The sequence below is a fragment of the Mya arenaria genome, chromosome 6 (genome assembly GCF_026914265.1).
Source record: "Mya arenaria isolate MELC-2E11 chromosome 6, ASM2691426v1".
Classification (NCBI taxonomy): domain Eukaryota; kingdom Metazoa; phylum Mollusca; class Bivalvia; order Myida; family Myidae; genus Mya; species Mya arenaria.
The window spans coordinates 67,737,553-67,755,658 of NC_069127.1; the positions used below are offsets into that span (position 1 = coordinate 67,737,553).

The following is an 18,106-nucleotide window of genomic DNA, read 5'->3' on the forward strand; positions in this document are numbered from 1 at the left end:
TTTATACATTCAAACATTAGGACATGATTTCATATGATTGACATACTATTTTATGGGAAATACTGAAAGTTCATAATTATTAATCCATTATCACTACCCTTCTTCAAAATTTTGACATAAAATGGTCTTCTTTGAAATGGATATCAAAAGTTAAAAAAGGTGCCAATGTATTATACAGCAAGTGATCGTATTTTGTAGGCGAAATTCTTAACCTCTGCGAGAAAGCAAAACAGCGTGCAACAGTTATGGGTCGAATGTCATCTAAAAGTTGTACGGATCATGATAATGTTTATCCGTGCTGAAAGGGAAGGTGATTGGTGCTTACATCTAGCTGGGATCAAGTGTATGATTCTAAACTTTTTGCGGCGGGTAACTTTTAGTATGCCCGCTATGGTCTCTATCATTTGAGATCGATGGAATCGCTTCCGAAACCAGTCAAAAATCTTAAAAGGTGAACACATAATGCGTCAAATACCCGAAACATGGAACGCGATATGGAGCGATATGTTCATTGAAACGACCTTTATGAGGTATGCACTTGGAGCCGGGGGAATAATAGAAATAACACTCAAGCCTGAAATTGAAACGTTATAGGCACTCAGTCTGCACATATGTAGTCAAATGGAACATGGCATCGAATTTATTTGTGAAGGAGAACGACCACAAGACACAGGCAAGCATTTAACGAAGATAAGAAAAGCAGGATATAAACCGATATAAAATACCGCACTTCTATCAAGACCAAGATCAATGAATGCATTCATCAACTGCGGCCAATCGATCATCCACAAGAGCTGGTAAATGTTGTAACCTGAGAGCTTGCTCCATTTGTAGCTAATGTACACGATGTCATCGCAATTGGTACGAAGCAAATAATAGACTTTAAAAGTTTCAGGTATAATCGCATTTTTAGTAAATGTTTATATGTGTTAAGAGCGTAAAAACTTTTGTGATTGGACATTAAAAAATTAAGGAATTATCTAAAACATAATTCGCATGCAAGCGCATGTCTGACGTTGTAAAGAAAAAATGCTTGACACTTTTAACCCAAAAATGGTAATTTCATTCAAATATGTATTTTCTACCAACGAAACATCATTCTTATTTCGATGTCAATGTTTTGTTATTTATATGTAATTACCATTTATATTTTAAAGATCCAGACAAACCAACCAACGTTTCCACAATAGATAAAACCTCATCATCTCTCCTGATTGAATGGGAAAAGGCTGTCCATTTTAATGGTCCAACTAAGTATATAGTACATATAAACGATTCAGTTAATGGTTCCATCAGAATTCAGTCGTGCACAACTAGTGTTGGTAATTGTACAGGTAAGTTGCAATCAACGTGTTCTTTATATAAACAAACGTAAGTAAAGACATTTAATGGTTTGATCAAGTATGTAAAACACGTATCAGAAAGGACAATTATGTTAAATTCTAAGTGTTATAATGTAGTATTTGAATTATATATTTGTTCTGAGAACAATGATTGCTATTTTAAATAATATATTTATATGTTACAGACAAGCTCTCGACCGAATGCAATGTGCTTGGTCTAGACGCTTACTGGGATTACGACATCGTTGTTGACGCTATTACGTTTGAGGAAGGTCTTGACAAATTAATAGAAAGCTCAGAAAAGAAAACATTTCGAACTGCAGAAGCCGGTGAGCTTTAAATATTGATGAGAGTGTGTATTTGTAAAAATATACAATTAAACATCAATATTTTAATGTTTCTATTATATAATGAAATTTGTGCCAGTGTGCGTGTGTGCGTTCTCGCTTGTGTGCGCTTCTTAAATAGCTATACGATAAATAGTTAAGGCTTATCATAACATACATAATTGTATCTATTAATGTATAATCATTATTGATAAACATCGTAGTTCCTGGACCTGTAGCGCATTTTGATGTAAAACCAGAAGAGAACGTGTTGGAGGAACGGAACTTTCGTATTGACTGGAATAAGCCTGCTGAGCGGGATCTAAACGGCGTCCTAACAGGATTTGTTATTCAATATCAAAATGAACAGGCAATTAGCGTTTACATATATTATAAGGATATTAACTATTTTTTTCTATTTCAAGTTTCCTATGTATAAGTTAACACAGAGGAAAACTGTCGCTCGACACCTTCAAAACCATGACAGTGAAGATTGTTTTGTTTCAATATTGATCGGGATTCGCATTAGAAAACACAGTTGGTAGTGGTACAAAGCACGAATCATTAAATAACATTTGACCACCTTTGATTCTTAGATTGAGGTACATGTTGGTCCAAACACAACGAGCAAGACGGTATACTACAATGTAATTGGTAGCTACAATGTGTCGGTTAGTTTGTTTGAGCATATTTTTCTCATAATGCAAAGCTATATTTTCGCGCTACATCGTGCTAAAGAACGTTACTAGTGTGTCGTTTCAAACCTAGTATCACAAACGTTGATTGATAAATAGGTTTAAAGTTTCTGAAAGAAAGCTTAAGAAATTATATTTTGTCTAACATTTGTCTTCTTTAGTTTGATCAGATCTTTTATATATAAATATGTCTTTGCTAAGGAATTTCTACGTGTAGCTCAGTGTATGTGTTTTGTTTATTTGTTTGTCATTTGTCACTGCCCGAAACATTTTAACAATCCTAAAAAACTAGTATTTGCCATCACAGATACAAGCTCGTACAAGGGTAGGGCCTGGTGCAGTTGTCCATAAGGAGATTACTGTGAAACCTGGAGGTAAAGACACGCATTTATAAATATTAATTAGAATGATTTTAAGTACGAGCTTATATGTATAACTTAATTGATCCACATCATTCTTTTATTTGCAATGCAAAATTATAAATGTAAAAAGTGTTTTTTATTTGTCCATTGAAAATACCATTAGGCCGATAGGTCTTGAACGAGTTTATTGAAGTATAGTGTACAGATTTATTCCCTGAAGATTTATTGCAATATGTGAAACATATTTTCCTTAAGTGGATTTAGTTTATCAAAGAATGACACTTGACAACCTTAGCATGAAACATTAATTTAAATTTACATGGGAATGTAACATTTGATGTGTTTTTGTAAATTATTAAGAAAAATCTTACTCACGGGTTTAAATGACATATTGTTTGTTAATGATTGTATATTCAGTGTAAGAGCAGTCTTAATGATGAGCAATAATATCAAAATAAATATGTCAACGGTCAACGGTCAGATATAAACTAGCCTGATAAAAATAAATAATCAATTTGATATATCATATATCATTATTTCAAAAGAGTTTTATAGTACACATGGAAAACATACATACTGTTCTTTTACAGCTCCGATAAAAGTTGACGAAAGCAAGACACCACTGATGCTTAAGGCATCGGTGTCTGTTGACAATGACGAGAATCAGATAGCAGTAACTCTTCCACTTGCACAGTTTCTCTGCAATAGCAGTAACGGACCACCAACTATGTGGGGCATTGTGGTTGCAGAAGCCGATGAGGCAGCTAGAGGTTAACGGCATATCCAATCAAGCTTTCATCAATATGTTTTTGTCGTGAAACAGCCTCTTCTTACACGTTCTGTTTCTGATACAACGACTTTGTTTCATTGTGCTGTTGTTTGTTTATGTTATACAACCCTTGGCAAAACCTAAAAAACCCAGACAATTCAAGAACTGACCTTTTGAAGAACAACACATTTATTTGTAATACATCCGTTTAAAAGGAATAACACGGAATTGCAAGGAATAGTTCACCAAATATGTCTGTTTTACCACCTTATTGCAATGGTTTTAGTTCAGAGCAACGACAGCAATGGTCTAACAAATAAGTTGAATAATACTGTTAGTTGTTTGGCTATAATGCCTTCTTAAAGTTATATATCATTATATATCATATACACTTACCAGGCCAAGTCCATACTCTATTAGCATATCTAATAACATAGATAGCATAGCATTTATAACATGAACTTTACACATTCAAATTTCATTGTTTTCCATTTTAGATTCAGCATTTGCTGGTTCAAGAGACGACTTTCAAAAGAAGATTGGTGACACGTATAAGACATGGTTTCAAGTAGACGGCCTAAACAATATTCCACCATATATTGTCACAAAGCCAAACTGGAGGCCGCCATGCACAAGCGGTAACTGAATTAATTGTGAACACAGTTTTCAATATTCAATTACAACACACAAACATATTGACAAGTACTCTTTTAACCTCATGTAATGAAATATGTCAAAAAGATTAACTATCCATCAATTCGTAAAATCAATAATATTATAAATCTCAATGCTCAAACATATTTTGTTTGTTTCTTCAGGGATTTGGCGTAAGCGTTTTGCAACAGATGGTTCGAACATATTTGTCATTGGAAATGAAGAATGCTACGGTTCTTCTGTTTCGAAGCATTATTGCAACGGGCCTTTACCTGATGGACGCTCTTTCAAGTATACAGCTTCTTTATTTTTCAATGCCATTATAACAATTTAATACGTTCAATTATCGGCCCGGGCGAATGCGAGTTTAAACTTATAAGATCGTTTATGATAAGTTCAAACAAAATAAATACTGGTATTTTGCATCCTCTGGTACGATTCTGTTGCTTTTATTAATTCTAAAAAGTTTATTTTATATGGATTCTTAGGGTTTCAATCACGGAAGTTTTATTTGCAAATTGATATTGAAGTTTAATACGAAAGTGAACTTTTGCGGATACCGTTTTGAGCCGGGTGTTGCATCAACATCGCTAAATAATCTCTCCATTTCAATGCGATTGAATTGCCTAACTATCCAGCATTTGGAACTCCTCAGCCATTTTCATCGAAAACAACCTGGGATGTATTTGGACGGTTTACATACTCAAAAAATGGAACGCTGCAAGTAGATCGCGTAGTAATTTTATTTAGCAGTTAAACTTTATGACTCAATTCTTTGGAATCTTTATGATGTTTGCAATAATTCACTTCACTGTCACTCAATTTAAACTAAGATCAATAAATACAACTCTTAAACACTACATTTAATTAATGAAATAATTCAAAAATTTACGAACAACTTCAACTGATGTACCGACATACATCCAGTTTTTTTCGATAAAAATGGCCGAAGAGCTCCAAATGACTATCCAGGCAAAATTCCGCAGTGTGGAATGTGGCGACAGGAGGTATCTGCGAAAGGGGTTATACAAAGCCTATTCATTTTTTTCATCAAAATCCAGTCGTGTAAATATAGAATTTGTCGCATATCGCGATATGCGTCATTATTCAGTGCGATTGGGTTTCTTTCAGAGTAAAATCCTTCGTTTGTACAGACTACGGCTGCAGTGAATCCGTATACTCACAACCGATAGAAACGGGTAATTTGAATATTTACGAGATCTTCCTTCGGCTCCATTTAGCATTAAAGTATTTACACAATATGTGTTTATTATTACTGTACAGTTATTGTACCTCGTTTGCAATTGAGTTTGTTTTTATATTATTTTTCTTTCTCACAGTGAAATCACTTGTTAGAGGTACAGGTCTTGGTGTTTGGTCTTTGTTACATTCTTGTAATATGACCGTTTTATAGCTATCGGTTGCATTTTGTATAACTTTTATATCACAGCTTAATGAAAACTATACTCTTATAAAATACCGAAGTGATAATACTGAATGTCATAACAATGGCTATGCACATGAATGCCTATTTTTATGCATATATACATTCAGGAAAGTTTATTTGATTTATTTCATCATATATAATTGTGAATTATATAGAAAATGGAAAGACAACATACAATGCTTAGCTTTCTTGTTTCTAACGGTAAAAACATATGCATGTAAACCTCCACTCAAACAGCCCTTAGACTCAAATTATTCACTTTCTGATGATTCATAGTTTAAATCAAATACACGTGACCAGTGATGAGTTGCGAGAGTAAAGACAATATTATATCTTTGATTGTATCTATGGTTTCAATACTTACTTAACTCAAGTTATTTCATGACTGCATAAGGAACGTTCTAAGCTTGATTTCTCTATTTTAAACACGTTATACAATACATTTCGTTTATACCGATGGTAGGGTGACTTTTAGCACATTTGAAAACAGGGACCCGGACCCCCCTTTGCTACATTTCATGTTATATACCAAAACAACCGGGAAGGTCTGAAGTTTATCAGACTGCCGGCATAAATTAGCATGAATGGCGGCGAGCCGAGAAAATCCAAGATGGCCGACAAAGATGGCCGCCAAAATCTGAAAATCAGCTATGCTCTTTTTTGCCTTGTTAATAGAACTATTTATCTATTTTTACATATTTTTCCATCTCATTTGCAAGAATATAGATGGTTTATGTCTTTTCAGGATGTAACTTGGTAAAAATATAAAAGATTTACAATTTTTTCATAATAAATAGTGAAAATTTTGCCAGAATTTTGCATATGAGGGTACTATTTTAATTTGTATCTTTTTTATTTATTGCACCCATTACCTATTTCTTAGATTAAAAGATAATTATAACATTTATACATAATTTACAAACTTGTTTCCATCTACCACCAAGTTATAAATTGTCAAAAGCTGTTTTTGGGTGGGTGGGGTAAATTGAAGTGGTTTAAAATTCGGACCAGGTCAGGATTTAGTTCAGATTATACTGGAGAGAACAGACTGTTAAGTTGCAAAACTGCCATCTATAATTATGTTTGATCAAAGCATATTAATTTAAGGATTTTATAAATTAAAAGCCATTTATACAGGTAGGATCATTTTCAAAGATAAAATTTACATCAGCACCGTGGAAGTTGTTTCAGCGGGAAAATTTAAAAACATGTAAACAAAGGCATTTTTTCAACATTTGACACTAAAGTGATTATAATTATAATGAATATTAAACATTTATTCCTTCTTAAACATAGTAAATGTGTTTTGTCATGTATAAAATGTTAAAATATTTAAGAGATGGATGGATTGTTTATTTATGTGATCAGAAACTTGAAAAGTTGAATTGAGAGTGTCCTAGACTATTTGTTTTGATAATTTGCAATAATGTTATGAGTGAAAATGGTTCAAAAACATGTGTTTACATGTATGTTCACTATAAGATAGCTGAATAAGTATAAATATTAAAATATATGCTTGAAATGCAAATAAATCTATTTTATATATGAAAAACAGTGCAACTGTAAATTATATCCCTTCAAATATATCCACTGTATTTGCATTAGTTCAAACATCAGACATTGTTTTCGAACCCAATCATATTAGCTCCCCCTACTGATCTTAACACTGTGTATACCACATTAGTCCGTACAAAAGAACAGATGGGTGCTTTAGGACAACATATTTGTCCAATTGTGTTTGATATGGGCTTATTGACAAAGGCCCTTGAAATTGTCTGGGCCTACCCGAGTGAGTTTGAGGGCGTTATACCTATTGAAGGTGGCATGCATTTCATGATGAGTATTTTTGGTGGGATAGAGCACATTTATGATGCGGGGTTAAAACTGTTGATGGTAGAGTCTGATGTTTTGCAAAGTTGACAGCTGGTCATATATTGTCTGGCAAAGACTTTGACCGAGCTTTGCGGGCTATTCTCATAATTGATGAAGTGTTGAACAACAGATTTCTCTTTCAGCTAAGAGCATGGGCTGAACAAAAACAAGAAAGAGTTTCCTCAAAATCTTTTTCAGAGGATTGCCTCTATGAAACAAAGTTCCGACTCTGATAGCAATGAATTTGATAGCATTTCAGGATTGATCGATTCTGAGATGATTCCTCTTATTGAGTTATTCAGATCTGAGGGAAGATCAATGTCACCATTGTTCAAATTTTGGGATGACTATCTCACTAAGGTATCTTTGCCTATCAAAGTGTATCTATCTTCCTCGAGGCATGGTATTTGGAGTGCTCACCAGGATGCCAAACAGATGTTTTTGCCTTTTCTGTTTGCCTCAAATAGATCTTTTTATGCCAGGTTCATGACATACATGGTGTTGAAGATGAATCAAATTCCTGAACACCTGACAAAGAATTTCGATCAAGGTCAGTTTGTTGCTAAACTCACAAAAGGCACGTTCAATGCCGTCTGGATAGTTTATGTGCTTGAAGTCACAGAAAATAAGGCACTCAAATCCTCTGGTGGTATTATAGGGTTAACACACAATGACAGTGCATTAACACGGTGGTTTTTATCGAGACCGTTAACTGCAAAGTATGCCAAAGCATTTGCAAACCGCAGACAGACCACATCAACAAAACATCACACAGACACTCCATTCCATACAAATGCATACAATAGTGCAGTTAGTCAGATGTTGTCCCTTTTTGAGAATGAATCATTTATAGATCCGTTTTCTCTTTCGTCTCCCCCTGAAAAGCTAGTAAACATTGCTACAGGAGTAGCAGTCCTGCTTGAGGTGGAGGAGAGCCTTTTAAATTGTCATGATACAGGCAAACGATTGCTGCAAACCTTTGTTAGTGAGAGGTTCATAGATGAAGAAGACCAGTCAACAAAAAAGTCGTTCTTTGATCCAATGGCACGGGTTAAAAATAAAAACCATGGCTCTGTCTAAGTCTGTTGTTCGAACGGCCACAAAATCTGTTCAGATGAATGGTTAGGAGTGGTATCTTCGGCTTTTGGCCATTAATACATTCAAAAAGGTGCCTTTGCAACGGGTTTTATCATTTGAAAATGCCCCAGTCCCTCTTAGTTTGTTCACTGATGAAGGTTCCATAGCAATGACAAAGAAATCCGACTTCCTAGACAAAATTGAAGGTCTTGTTAAAGATGAGGTTATTTACAGTATCCCAGCTGCTTCTAATTGTATTGTCTTTGATGGGATGGCTATTGTCCAAATGCTTCAACCTTCATCAAATAGACAAATCTCTTACTCGGAAATGGCTTCAGAGTTTTGGAGATGTGTATTAGCCAGCAGTTATGGTATCAAACACATCCATGTGGTTTTCGATAGGTATGTGACTAACAGTTTGAAGGCCCAAACGCGCCAAAAACGGGGTGAAACTCTTTCCCATGCGCCAGTTACAATTCAACCAAATATGCAGATCAGGGACTGGAAAGGTATACTGACCAGCACAAAGAGTAAATGTGAGTTGAGTAAACTTTATACAGAACACCTTGCATTGCATGCCCATGATATTCTTGTCAATGGTGAGACATTGTTTGTTGCTGGTGATATGGGTACAAAGGCTTTAAAAGTCACCGGTCTGGACTATGGTTATACTGTTGATCCACATTCAGGATTTTTTATTCCTCTGATGATGACACAGGCTGCAGCTGCCCGTGAATTGCTAAGTGATTTGGTTTTGTAGTTGCTGTAATTCATGCAAAGATGAATGTGTTTGTTGTTCGAATGAGCAACCTTGTACCGAAGCATGCGATTGTAAGGGGTGCTTGACAAACACAAGTTCATGTCAGAACTTGTTTACTGAACTTGCAGATGTTGAGTTAGAAGATTGCTAAATTAGCTTTATGATTTTATTAGTTCCCAGAAGTGTTATTAAGATGCACTTGCATATACTCATATGCAAAATGGTAAAAATTATTTGTATGTGCCTACTGTTATTTTGTCAAAGATATCAAATATTAGCAACCATCTTGGAAGTCATTATGTTATCCATCATTGATTTAATGAAGTTAATTTATTTTGAAAATGATATAATTGTTTAAATATCACTATTTTGTTATTTGTTCATTAATAAACTTTCATCTACTTATACACTTTTTAATACTATTATAAATATAATCATGAAAATTTTTCCATGTTGCCAGGTATTCAACCTAAAGGTCAGCCATTTTGGATAATTTTAGCTCGCCACTGTTTATTCAAATTTATGCTTTCACCCTGATAATCATGCTTTGATACAACATAATTGCAGGTGTCAGTTGCATGCAACCTAGCAGTTTTTTCCTCATAATGAAACTTTAAGAAAATTCTCAATTTTTGGTCCGGTTTTCAGAACCACTTCAATTTACCCCACCCACATGAAACAGCTTTTGGTTGGATAAAAATTGGTTAAAACTCATATAAAAACATATCTATTTATGTATAAATAATAAAAGTTATCTTATAATACAAGAAAAGGTTACTGGATGCAATTATTCAAAAGATATATGTTAAAATTCCACACTGCCTTGCAAAATTGGGCATTTTTTTATATATTTTTTGTATAAAAGTTATATTTTCCCCTTTTTCCCCCTATGTCATCACTAAAAAGCATAAACTATGATCATTCTTACAGTTTAGGTGAAAAATAATGTTGAAACGAGATGAAAAGGTCGATTAACAAGGCAAAAAAGAGCAAATTTGATTTTTAGATTTTGGCGGCCATCTTTGTCGGCCATCTTGGATTTTCTCGGCTCGCCGCCATTTATGCTAATTTATGCCGGCAGTCTGATAAACTTCAGACCTTCCCGGTCATTTTGGTGCATAACATGAAATGTAGCAAAGGGGGGTCCGGGTTACCCCTTTTAATAGTGGCCTTTTGAGCTGAAAGTCACCCCACCACGATATCATTCCGTCAAAAGCAATCATATATGGCACAACAGTTAATTTATTTCTATTGTGTATTGGCTTATTGAATATTGTTTTCAATATATATTTAAAGTAATGCAACTATTTAAAATAGTGATCAATTATTTAATTCGAAAAAAAAGTTTCCGAAGTTGAAAATATAATGTACTAGTTAATATTCAATTCTTTATTCTTTGGTTTTATTAAATTCAGAAAGTTTTACAAATTCAAGTTACAGTAAGTACATACTAGTTCACATTTGTCATTATTTTAATTCATAATCTTGAAGAATAACACCATAAAGGCTTATGGCAATGCGTTCCCATTTTGGCAATAATCTTAGTGAATGTCTGTTTATTTATTTTTTCTTCATAAGAATAACAACGACTGTGCAAATTCTAGTTGTAGCGACTTATATGACGGGGGCAATTGTTGGCGGAGCGGTGTCAGCGGTTGTTGTGCTGGTCCTAGTTGTATTAATGATCTTCTTTATGAGAAAGAAACATGCAGCGTAAGTAACCCAAAATGTGTAATGTACGTATGTTAAACATTTTAAAAGCAGAAATCATTTACTTCCTATATAAATTATTTAGACAAGTTGCAACACTGCAACACATATTCTAACCATTCAGCTTGAAGAAAAGACAAATTGTTCATGTATGTCAGGCTTTTGATTTTCATACGGCAAACTCTAAGGTTAATTTGAGTGTGTGTGTTTATTGATATGATATCCATTTTACATCACAAGCAATTTCCTCTTTACAGCTGTTTCAAAAAGGACACAGAAAGCATAACACATACTTCCAGTGACCGATTCGTTGAATTGGGGGAAATACAAACGAAGGCACAACCTGGAGCTGTTTACTTGTAATATTGCTTTGTCATTTCCTTTTAATGTGCACATTCGTTTTAGAAATTTTATTGGAACTAATAGTGTATTAGATAAATTTTGTGATCGGATATTCACTTTGATCGAACTCGTTCAACATTTAAAATAATTAGAGTCGCATCACTGGATGTTTTGGAAAAGAGTCGGTACCTTTGATTTGTAAAATATTTCACTTATTCACTGTTTATTAAATAAACAACAGAAGTATTTTATGTCCAACAAAATATCAACTTTAGGCCAAAATGCATGTGTTGGGACTAATAATTGAGAAGAAAGTCAATGAGCCTCTCGTTTCAGACAAGGTCCAGTAAACCTGACTGAGTTTCCAGCCTTTGTAGAGAAAATGCACAAGGACAATGATCTTATCTTCGCAGATGCTTACAAGGTTAAATTCCCACCGTCGTAGATTTATCATGTTGCACACTGAGATTGCAATCATGATATTCATACGAGTCTCTTAATTACGATAATTACATTTTCTAGGACGTTCGCCTTGAATAAAACCATTAAAATAGTTGTACTGTTCCAAATAGTTTTATTAATAGATATGTATTATCCCTTGCCGAGCAAAGAGTTTTGAGAAATGTATTACAGTAAAACTGCGATCGCTCGAGGACGCCGGGGACCGAGCAATAATCTCAAAGGAACCGATGTTTCGCACGACTCGAATTTCAATTTTCCAGTCTGTTATGAAATATCTTTCAGTGTATTTTAAGTTTGAAGTCTCAAACCGATTATGTGTTGCGTTGTGGAAACCGCTCTTATGTTCAAAGGCTGTCGTATGTATACTAGATATAAACTGTAATAGAAATATGAATAAATAGAAATGTTTATTTTTACAAAACAAAGTGACAAGAAGGAATTATTTTCAGAGATTCCGATGTTGGATGAATGTGGTTGTGTTTATTCATATTCTTATTACTCATTTTCATTTCTAACAATTAACTTCTCGTCATTAACTTCTCATAATTATCTTTTCAAATGCCCTTATCAACTACTTTCGGTCATGCGTAAACAACTTGCGAAAATTTTGACACCTAGCAATTGTTTGATTATTTTGGAACACGCGTTCGGAAAAGAAGTGTGAAATTATTACCTCCTGGGCTCACATAAGGTTTTGTGCATGATTTGTGTACTTTGGACAGACTATATTGCTCGTTTCCTCGACATATTTAGGTTTCGATGCAGCGTAGGTATATTTTATAAGAAAACAGAAGGAAAGATGTTCGGGATCAAGCTCCGACCTCGAGGGACCACCGGTTCTCGAACGGCCGCTCGTTCGAACGACCACAGTTTAACTGTATATTGATTTGGTGTTGTTTGTCTGTCATTCCATCAGTCCTCATAGTTTTCTGTCCGGAACCATATCTTGAAAGGATATGGTCACGTAATGTGCAAACTTGGTCAGATTGTTACACTTTTTAGATCTAATCTTAAAAAGAATCTTTGGAACACACTAAAGACATTGTAATTGGTCCAATATTAAGCGGGTAACATGTGAAAAAATAAGTTTGGTCACTAGGTCAAATCTTGTATTTTGTGACCTGAACCATATAATCGGAATCATATCATAATGGGATTGGTTAGATTATCTTTAAATTTGTGCAGAATGTTTCCTTTGACATTGGGTCAAAACTTAGGCACAAAGTCAAATTGTAGAATAAAAGTTTGAATCACACTAGGGGCATTATAATTGGTCCACTATTCAACAACTTTAATCTGAATGCTTTCCCTTGATGAACTCTTGGACAAATTAAAACTGAGTCACATGTGGTAAAAAAACAAGTCGTTTTTGTCTGAAACAAGTTCATGGTAATGAATTGTCAGATATTTTTTTTCAAACTTGGACAAACCCTCAATGGAAACTCAATGTATTTCAAGGAGGGTCACAATGGGTCATAACTAAGTCACTCCATCAAGTCAAAAAGAAATATTAGGAACATGTTTTGTCTGAAACCATATAATAGTAATAATTTGTCAGACAATGTTCAAACTTGGACAGGGTTTTATCCTTTATAAAATTTCACTGTTTTTCTTTAAAGTGTGTCAAATCTAGGTCGAATAGTAGAAAGAAATAAAGCCAGTATACTTGAGTTTGAACTAGCTTGAAACTAGTTCAGATCAGGTCTGAAACTAGGCCACAAAGTAAAATCTTTGAAAAATCGTGATCAGAAACCAAAATTGTCGTTGATTTGATAGGCTTTGTAAAAATAGTAATAATATTTATAATAATAATAATAATAATAATAATAATAATAATAATAATAATAATAATTATTATTATTATTATTATTATTATTATTATTATTATAAAAAAATAATCGCATTGATTGGTCAGGCTTTGTTCAAACAGTGGTCAGAATGTTCCCCTCGGTATGATCTTGGTAGACTTTAAAAGTGGGTCAGAGTCAGAAAGCAAGTAAAAAGGTTAAATCTAAAAGACATCTTGGAAAAAAAAATGTTCACGAAATTTAATCATAGTTTTGCCTCGATGAATTTTTCGATGAGTTTGAAACTATGTCAAATAGGTTCAATCTCAGAAAACCCTTATGAACACTCCAAAGGCAGTTGTTTTCCTTAAATTTCTGATCCAATCTTCATGAAACTTGCGTTGATGAATGTTTTTAACTGAGTAACGAGGGAGTGCATGTTTCCGTTGGAATAATTCACCAACATTTGATTTCCATGCCATCTTCTTTTCCTAATCAGGAGTAGAATATCAATTCAACGAATTTGCTTGTTTAAATTATCTATAAAACAGTTATGTCTACTACAATCGTCAGGTTTACGTATAGTTACTTTTTCCAATTATATATCAAGCACAAAGTGCAAAGTCTATCATCACCTGGACACTTATTTTTATGCATATTGTTTTTATACTCAACTGTCAGTTTCTAAATGAATATTACAACAACTTCGTTTCATATGAGCCTAGACTATTAAGGAACCAAGCCCTAAACACCCTTGTACCGTTGCCAAATCTCAGAACTGTCGAGCGAAAAATCGATACACACACAGTTTTCCATGTAAGTATGTTATTTTCTGAAGATTTACCTTTTGGTTTTCCTTAACTATTGATTTAGATATCTAAACCATAATTTATATTATGGTATAATATATTTTTAAAGTCACGCGGCTAAAGCTTATGTTTTTTTTAGATTTGCCATTATTTATAAATGTTACGGCAAATGTGGGTTTGGGACACTGCAAATTAGCCCGAACCCCCCAAAGAGTTCTTTCTTTTTCTACGTTTTCATTGATCATGCCTATACAGCTACAGTAACATTAACTAATGACTTTATTTTGATATTTGTTTGCTACTTACTGTGCTGTAGCGTTGTGTCTCTTGTTCGGTATTTGTTTGGTCTTAAAACTTGTATCTTTAAAGAGGACCTCGGATATATTAAGACTACTGTGCTTGTCCTTAGCCAAAGTTTCTTGAACTATATTTAGTCACTTATAACAGATCATGCTAAACAAACCATTTTGGTTAAGTATAATTTGTGTTATATTCTTATTTTAAAGAGTTCTGAGACATTCAATGAAAACTATCTTTATGATAATCTCGATAAATTTTAATTTGTAAAATCAAGTATTTATTTGGGAACATGAAATAAACTACTTGAGCTAAATATTTCTTACGAAATTTGGGCCTGAATTTTATTTTATTTTTAGATGACCACTCGCGAGTAAAACTTAGACCGTCAGATAATGTTGGGGGATCTGACTATATAAATGCCAATTACATACCGGTAAGTGACGCCTAATTTCACATGTTTTAAATCAATTATATAATGGTTTGTTTATGAAGTGGAATTAAACTTAAACTCGGAAGAGTTTTCAAATGACTTTAACTACTTACAGGGCTACACATCCCTACGCGAGTATATTGCCACCCAGGGTCCGATGCAGGCCACGTTTGACGACTTCTGGCGAATGGTCTGGGAGCAAAATGTGGACACGATTGTCATGCTGACGAAGCTCGTTGAAAACGGAAGGGTAAGATATTTGCACACAGTTGCACATGGTGTTCCTATGTGCTTCCCATGTGCTTATTAAAATTAAAAAGAACGTATTCCGATAGAGGTTAAAATTAGTTATAACACTTTAATTTGAAAAAGGGCAAAACACTGCTATTCAGTGGTAAATTTTACATATATTCAGTATAATCACAGGGATTATTTTGTATACATGTTTCATTAAACAATGCTTAACAGAATATAAAACTTTTTATTTCAAATGCGTATTTCTATTTTTATTGCTAATGCTAAGCTAGGTATACATATGAAACGGATAATAGTAAAAGTTTGTACGCTTGGTTAAAGAGGCAATCCGTGAAAATCTGAATCTACTTAAAAAGTGCAACCCTGTGGTATATTTTGTTTTGTTTGTTGGTGCTGCATAATTGAAGAACATTACAAATCCTATTTCTAGATAGGTTCATCAACTAAAATTGTATTACCATTGTTTTAAACAAATGTGTAAAATTGAATTTTATAATAAGATAACGTTACACCACTTCAAACACTTGGAAAAATGAAAAGGCAGCTGACTCAGTTTTCTTTGAAAGCATACTATATTTATTTTTTAATTCATTTTTTTCTTCCTCGTTGATCATAAAAACTAATACTTCCGTCACATAATCTTTAAGAAAGGGAAAAAAATAGAAAATATTAGTAGTGTTTCATTTTTGGCGCCTTATTTTGCAATTATCCTTATTATGTTGTTATACAAGTGCATCTTTAACTCATTATTTTTTCTGTTTTAAAAGCGTTTGTCTTTGGATGCCTAAATTTAAAGCAGAATATAAAATACCCATTTATGCACTTTTTTGATGTACGTAAGACAGTGGTGCCCGGACATTTTAATGTTTGCATTAGTAAAATTGCTGTAAAATACATCTAAATATTCGTGTTTCTGCAGATCAAGTGTGACAAGTATTGGCCGGATGTGAACAAACCGAAGTATTACGGGGACCTGCTTGTCTCAGTGGCGTCAGAGTCCAACCTCTCCGACTACATACTCAGAATCTTCGAAATCAAATTAGTGAGTTCTTGAATTCACCCTTTTGCAGAACTATGTACCAGTTGTTATATTATTTGTTTTCGAATTTGTTTGGCACAATAATGATGACTTGCGACCTCTGCGGTCTTTTAAAAATAATATTTTATTTCGACGGAACGTTTACGTGTCGTCTTGACTTGAACTGAATAAAAATAATTTCAATTTGTTAAGATATTCAATTGATGTGATTAAACAAGTAAATTTGTTACAACTACAAAGTACTACTTGCTACTAAAACATAAACTGTACAAATGACCGGGAAGTAAAATAAGGAAGATACAGTGCCTCCATTACTTTTAATGGCCTGACCTCGGGTCCGTAGCAGCATTGATAAATTGTGTCACCCCTTGTTAGTACTCTACAGCTATCGTAAGGCCGAACATGCATTGCCTTCATAGTTCATAGTTCATATTTCATACAGTTTGATATTGATGCGACCCGCATCTGGACATAAGAAATACAAAATAATGTCATTTTACTTAATACCTCAAATATTTAGGATTATGGCATCCTTTTCATGCTTTCTGTGCATAGTTTACGTAGAAATTTCTGAATTCCTTCATTTGTAATGACGCAAAATAGGAATCTGACAGGGATGCCGCGATTTTGTTTTGTATGTTTAAGTTTATGTCGTTTATTCCATGTACCTACGATAAACGATAAATTAATCCAGATAAAAATGAAGATCACTTTAAGACCTGCAAAATACTACACTTCAACTTGATTTCGTGTATAACACTTATACTCGCGTTATTTTGAGTACGAATTATTGTACATGTTTAAAGCAGCTTCACAGCTTCCTTCTTGCTTGATTGAACGTTGCTTTGTTGCATCATTTAATCGATTACCAGTTAATTGCGAATATTATGGTCCTGAGTGAAATTGTTTATATTTGTATGTTAATATCTGCGTGAGGAAGTCTGGATTTTGTCCACTAAACGTGGTTTTTCATATAAATCCAAAATGGCTGCCGCTGTTTCTGCCATAGCCTGGCCGGGTTTTTTTGCCGTTTTTGGCCGCCGGCCAAGTGTCAAGTCGAAAGTTGGCCGTTTTCTGGCCGATTCTTAGCCGAAAACGGGCCGCTCTGTTAAACGACCATTTTTCGGCCCATTTTCGGTCAGTTTATGGCCAAATCCCTGGAAATTGCTGAAAGATGGCATTTTTGGTAAGGTTTTCATTGAGACAAGCCGCATTTTTAGTTTGTTTTCTCTGATTATTTTATAAACTTTGATTTTTTTTTGGAAATGTTTGATAATTTTACCAAGATTTAAAATGAATAACATTAATTCTGCGGCTGTCGTTTTATTTTCTACGAAATTGGAACATTTTGGCATTGATGTAGAAATACTAAATTTAGATAGTATTTAACTTGAGAATTTTGAGACCTTCTGAAAGTGCGAACACTTAGATTAATTTGAGACACGCTTCCAAAATCTTTGAAAAAGTTGCAACTTTATTTCACTTAATAAAATAACTTGAAATGTTCGAGCCGCATTCTTTCTGCAATCTGAGGCCCCCTAACAACTGTGCTCCAACAATATTGTTTCCAGGTTCCCGAAGTCAAAGTGTGCTATAGTTCCGGTGTATCCATCTAGTATAGCTGTTTATGGGTTTACTTGCTGTTAAAAGCGAAATGAAGACAAATT

General features: G+C 33.9%; 1 protein-coding gene across 1 annotated transcript in view; it reads left to right on the forward strand.

Moving 5' to 3' along the window:
• Nucleotides 1-18,106, forward strand: part of LOC128237984 (receptor-type tyrosine-protein phosphatase F-like) — a 46,463-nt gene that overhangs the window by 23,080 nt on the left and 5,277 nt on the right. The window contains exons 11-26 of the mRNA XM_052953560.1: nt 1,158-1,334; nt 1,529-1,672; nt 1,894-2,039; nt 2,266-2,340; nt 2,672-2,738; nt 3,317-3,496; nt 3,993-4,133; nt 4,314-4,440; nt 5,281-5,348; nt 10,910-11,018; nt 11,273-11,374; nt 11,694-11,781; nt 14,332-14,422; nt 15,072-15,148; nt 15,261-15,395; nt 16,320-16,442. Of these exons, the coding sequence (XP_052809520.1) occupies nt 1,158-1,334; nt 1,529-1,672; nt 1,894-2,039; nt 2,266-2,340; nt 2,672-2,738; nt 3,317-3,496; nt 3,993-4,133; nt 4,314-4,440; nt 5,281-5,348; nt 10,910-11,018; nt 11,273-11,374; nt 11,694-11,781; nt 14,332-14,422; nt 15,072-15,148; nt 15,261-15,395; nt 16,320-16,442 (1,850 nt within the window). The remainder of the gene's footprint in view (nt 1-1,157; nt 1,335-1,528; nt 1,673-1,893; nt 2,040-2,265; nt 2,341-2,671; nt 2,739-3,316; nt 3,497-3,992; nt 4,134-4,313; nt 4,441-5,280; nt 5,349-10,909; nt 11,019-11,272; nt 11,375-11,693; nt 11,782-14,331; nt 14,423-15,071; nt 15,149-15,260; nt 15,396-16,319; nt 16,443-18,106) is intronic.